At 43.3% G+C, this 5,000-nt stretch overlaps 1 protein-coding gene across 1 annotated transcript in view; it reads left to right on the top strand.

The window, feature by feature from the left end:
- Nucleotides 1-1,125: 1,125 nt before the first annotated feature.
- LOC116222511 (neuroendocrine convertase 1-like) overlaps nucleotides 1,126-5,000 on the top strand; it is a 57,849-nt gene continuing 53,974 nt past the window's right edge. Inside the window, exons 1-3 of the mRNA XM_031576917.2 lie at nucleotides 1,126-1,183; nucleotides 2,114-2,286; nucleotides 3,574-3,783. Of these exons, the coding sequence (XP_031432777.1) occupies nucleotides 1,126-1,183; nucleotides 2,114-2,286; nucleotides 3,574-3,783 (441 nt within the window). The remainder of the gene's footprint in view (nucleotides 1,184-2,113; nucleotides 2,287-3,573; nucleotides 3,784-5,000) is intronic.

The raw sequence follows: 5,000 nt of genomic DNA, 5'->3' as shown, positions 1-5,000 counted from the left end.
TGCCTAGTGGTGTGCTGTGGCTCTTAGCAAGCTATGCAATGCACAGACCCACTGCTGCTCCCATACTGTCCCCAGAACTGCCCACTTCCTCTGCCTCAGCCTGCTGGCCCTGTAATTCAGTAGCTAGGATATGGCTAGAGTTGTCAGTTTCAAGGTCATTGTAAACGCTGCTATAATGTCTGCTTTTTAAATACGTTTCACTGCTGACTAGATCGTTTTCTATAAAAGCAAAAACCGAAGAATACCAGACCAACACCAGAGCAAAGCCTTCAGAATGACACACTTCAGTATGTGCTGAAGTTGGGTTTTCCAACGGCAGCGTCTTACTACTACTACTTCTGCTAAGTTATTCCCTAAACAAGTCAGGATAGCAGCTGCCTCTGTGCTGGGTTGGGGCTCCTCTCCTCTGTGAGGGTCTCTCTCTGGAGTGTTTAACGACTGCTGCTTGTCTAAAAACATGGTTTAAAAATGGCAGTGAGAGATAGATAGAGAGCTCCGTTGTACTCAAGGGAAGGCTAGAGAGAGAGGAGAGAGAGAGTGAAAGAGAGGGTGAGGGACAGACACAGAGAGAGAAAGAGAGAGAGGGAGAGAGCGAGACAAAGAGAGGATGAGGGATAGATACAGAGAGAGATTGGCGTGTGATATTCAGGCGACACACGTCCCAGGAGAAGCCTCTTTGTCACTCCAATCAGAAGGGAATTCATCCGGTAGCCAACTTCTCCCTGCACTTAAGGCGGCTCCCTGTGCTCTTCGCTAAGTGCCGCCACTCAGAGGAGGAAGGAAAGAAGTGACTGTTTTGTTTTTCGCCTCTGCCAAAAGCTTTGTGTTTCTCTTTCTTTCTTTGGAGAGGACCTCCAGGACCTTCACTCGGAAACGTTCCCTTAGAGTCCGTGTGGTTGTGCGTGTGCGTATGTGTGTGTGTGCCCTTCAGTGAACACGTCAGTGAGTGTGCGAGTTTATATGTGTGTTTGCATATGTATGTGCAAGTTTGTGTGGATGTTGTGTGTGTGTGTGTGTGTGTGTGTGAGGTGCTGATCCAGATGTTGAGGGGGCTGTGTGTGAATGACACTACCTCTCACCCCCCCCACCTCCAGGCATGGAACCAGGTGTGCTGGCGAGGTCGCCATGGAGGCGAACAACTCCTACTGCGGCGTGGGCATCGCCTACAACGCCCGAGTTGGAGGCGAGTACATTGAGCGCACTTCACACACATACACCTGCGCACCATGCATACACAAACACATACACGTGCGCGCACACACACACACACACACACACACACACACACATAAACAAAGAAAAAGGATATGTTCATTTGGCTGATTTGAAATAAAACACACACTGTATTGAGGGCAGACTACTTGCAAACATGCATTTCAGCCAGACACCATCAGCTGTCCCAGTTAAAGAGGGGAAGGGGTACGGTGAGATTGAGCACTCCAGCAGTGAATGAGATGGGTCTGTGTGATTTGGAGCTGATTGAGTCCTAATAGACTGTGCTGCAAGGACAACAGAATTTCCGATGGAATAGATTTGCCTAATGAAGGAAGCCGACGCCGGCGCGACGCAAACGCAAACGCAAACGCAGAGATGGGAAATGACACCCGCAGTAGTGTCAGTGGACAAGAGCAGCACAGAGTTCAGGAGGAGAGTGGCCAGAATGAGGGCGTGATGACTGGTGCTAGAAACCCAAATAGCGTCTTTCGCTCAGCAGCTGGGTTTGACCGGTCAGTCATGCGACGGGTACTGTTATACGAGGCAGCACATGGAGATCACAGTGCACTCATCTGGTTACTTTTTAACCTTTAACCTTTTAAGGATAACGGTTCCATGCACTACTGGCAACCAATAGTGCATATTTATGTACCCACACATGCAGCTTCCTTCACATTTTTGGAGTTGGCACCAGCATCTCTCGCTTGAGACATTATTCAATACAAGATGTTAAAAAGGATGTACATAAGCTCTCCAGATGAAGCTTTCTCCGACTATATCGCTTTTCAGAAAAACAAACAAACAGAACGTCTCAATGTACATTCATTTGAGGGTTTATATGCGAGCAGTCGTCCTCCTCAACTTTGACCTTTGCTCTGACCCCTTGTGAACTCTGCAGGTATCCGCCTGCTGGATGGCATCGTGACCGACGCCATGGAGGCCTCGGCCCTCAGCTTCAACAGTGGCTTCATCGATATCTACATCTGCAGCTGGGGGCCACAGGACGACGGCGCCGAGATGGGGGGGCCCCTACAGCTGGCACAGAAGGCATTACATCTCGGGACCCAGAAGGTAATGACTGTGTGTGTGTGTGTGTGTGTGTGTGTGTGTGTGTGTGTGTGTGTGTGTGTGTGCGCGCGTGTGTGTGTGTGTTAAGAGGGGGGCACAGTCTTACAGCAAAACACCCCATTCGTATTTCAAGTCAAGGCAAGTCATATTTGTTTACAGAGCACATTTAAAAAACAATGGGAAGTGCTGTCCAGTCGAGGTGAATCAATTGATATAAAAACATAAACAAGTATGAAAGATTGGAATGAGAGATTAAAAAGACAGAAAAGACTAAAAACATATGAAACATATGAAACATATAAAATATATAGGTGTAAGTAACACAATAGCAATATTAAAGAGAGAGGTAAACGAGACAATGGATAAGAGAAAAAAAAGAAAATACATAAAACCATAAATATAGATAATAGAACAAAATAAAACCACCAACACAATAAAACACAATAAAAGAACAACCAATTAGAATTAAAAGTGAAATTCAACGGAAACCATAGAGAAACCTCAAACTGACTAAATGCACAAAGAAAAGCATATCTTCAGACTGAACTAAACGCAGCTAAAAAAAAAAGTGTTACCTAACTTAGAGAATGCCAGTGTATAAAAGTGAGTTTTCAGAAGTGACTAAAAAGTGTCTAAGCAGGAAGTGGATTTCACATAAAATAGAAGACAAATAATTCAGGTCTAATAACAGTAAAAGCTATATCACCCTTTGATTTAAAATGAGACCTAGGCAAAACCAATAAAAACTCTTCTGAGGACCTACTACTGCTACCTGTAGCTTGGAGAGTGATGCCTGGCTAATACCTGAGTAGAGTGCATTACGATAGTCCAGTCTGGAAGACATAAAAGCATGGACCACCTTCCCAGAGTCTTTTGGGGAAAGGAAATTCTGTACTTTGACAATTATTGTTAGGTGATAAAATGAGGCACTAACCATAGAGTTTGAGGAAGCTATTTCCTATCCAGTATTTGATATCCTCAAGGCGGTCAAAAAGGGGCTGTACATCATCATGATCGGAACTGATAGGTAGATGAATCTGAGTATCACCTGCCTAGCAGTGATAAGAGATCCCATGCTTTCTGACAACATGGCCAAGGGCCAATAAATACAGTGAGAACGGAAGGGTACCTAGAATTGAACCTTGTGGGACATGTGGGACAGGTGTCAGAAGGGCAACATTCATAGAGATGGATTTATGTTCTCCACCCCCCCCCACCCGCATATCTTTCTCTATCCCTCTCTTCTTTTCATCTTTCTTTCTGTCATTCTTTCTTTCCCCCTCTCTCTAGGGTCGAGGTGGTAAGGGGAACATATTCGTTTGGGCATCTGGTAATGGTGGTGCGAAGGGTGACCACTGCGGAGCCGATGGCTACATCAACAGTATCTACACCATCGCCATCGGAGGTGTCACTCACGAGGGAAAGCCTGCCTTCTTCAGTGAGCCCTGCCCAGCGACCATGGCCGTCACCCTGACCAGTGGCTACCCAGTCTTACCCCTGGTAAGTCCATCCTGGGGCAAATTAAGGAGGTTTAACAAGCATTTCAGTTTATGTTTATGTATGGTGCATACAAAACTATATGTAAATAAGATAATAATGATAATAATAATAACAATAATAATTACAATAATAATAAAAAGAAGAAGAAGAAATATCATCTCATACTATTCATTAAAAATAAAGGCACATAATGATAGTGGTGCCAGGCACTATAGTTGTTTGAACTTTATATTCCATGTCTTTCCCTTTCAATCTCACTAAAAATAATACCCACTACAATTTTTAATTATAATCATAATTTTTTGTATATAAAATTGTAAAATAAGCTTGATCTGTAGATTCATATAACACATTTCAAAACAGTTTGAAACAACTCAGTGTTGTCTCCATCAGGATTAGACAATCACAGAAAAAAGTAGACCTATATAAAATAAAATACATCAAGAGAAATTAAAAAAATGATTAAAAAAAACACGAATATATATTTAAAATATTGTAAGTAATGCATACACAAAAGTAAATTAATGATAAAATGACAGCTTAAAATTATAAATTAAACAGATAGATTCAAATGATCGTTTAAAATGATCGATTATAACATTTAAATGCAGTGAAACATTAAATTGCAGTGCAGAATGTTAATATGCTAATTTATGCTATTCTCAACTTAAGATCCATATGAGTGTGCTTGTCTGCTCACACCTCAGTATGTAGACGTGTATGTAGTGTGTGTATGTGTGTGTGTGTGTGTGTGTGTATGTGTGTGTGTGTGTGTGTATGTGTGTGTGCGTGTGTGTATGTGTATGTATGTGTGTGTGTTTGTGTGTATGTGTGTGTGTGTGTGTGTGTATGTGTGTGTGTCTGTCTGCATGTGTATGGGTTTGTGTATGTGTGTGTGTGTGTGTGTGTGTGTGTGTGTGTGTGTGTGTGTGTGTGTGTGTGTGTGTGTGTGTGAAGACTCACCTCTTCTGTTTAACTGCCGTTTGACTCTGGTTAGAGGGCGCAGGGTGGCGTGATATTTGTAGAGCTCTGGCGGTTGACCCGGTGACAGCAGGAAGTGGCTGCAGATAGCTGAGGCACCGGCGCAGGTGTTAATTAGGGGTGAAACAGGAGGCTGAGATGGAGGAGAGGTGTTGATGTGCACTTCAGGAACAGAGAAAGAGAGAGTGAGAGAGAGACAGAAATACAGTTAACATGTATGTTGAGAATGGAAGAGA

Source organism: Clupea harengus, chromosome 11 (assembly GCF_900700415.2).
Source record: "Clupea harengus chromosome 11, Ch_v2.0.2, whole genome shotgun sequence".
Taxonomy (NCBI): domain Eukaryota; kingdom Metazoa; phylum Chordata; class Actinopteri; order Clupeiformes; family Clupeidae; genus Clupea; species Clupea harengus.
Note: the sequence above shows the minus strand (reverse complement) of the source record. Positions and strands in the feature narration are given on the sequence as shown.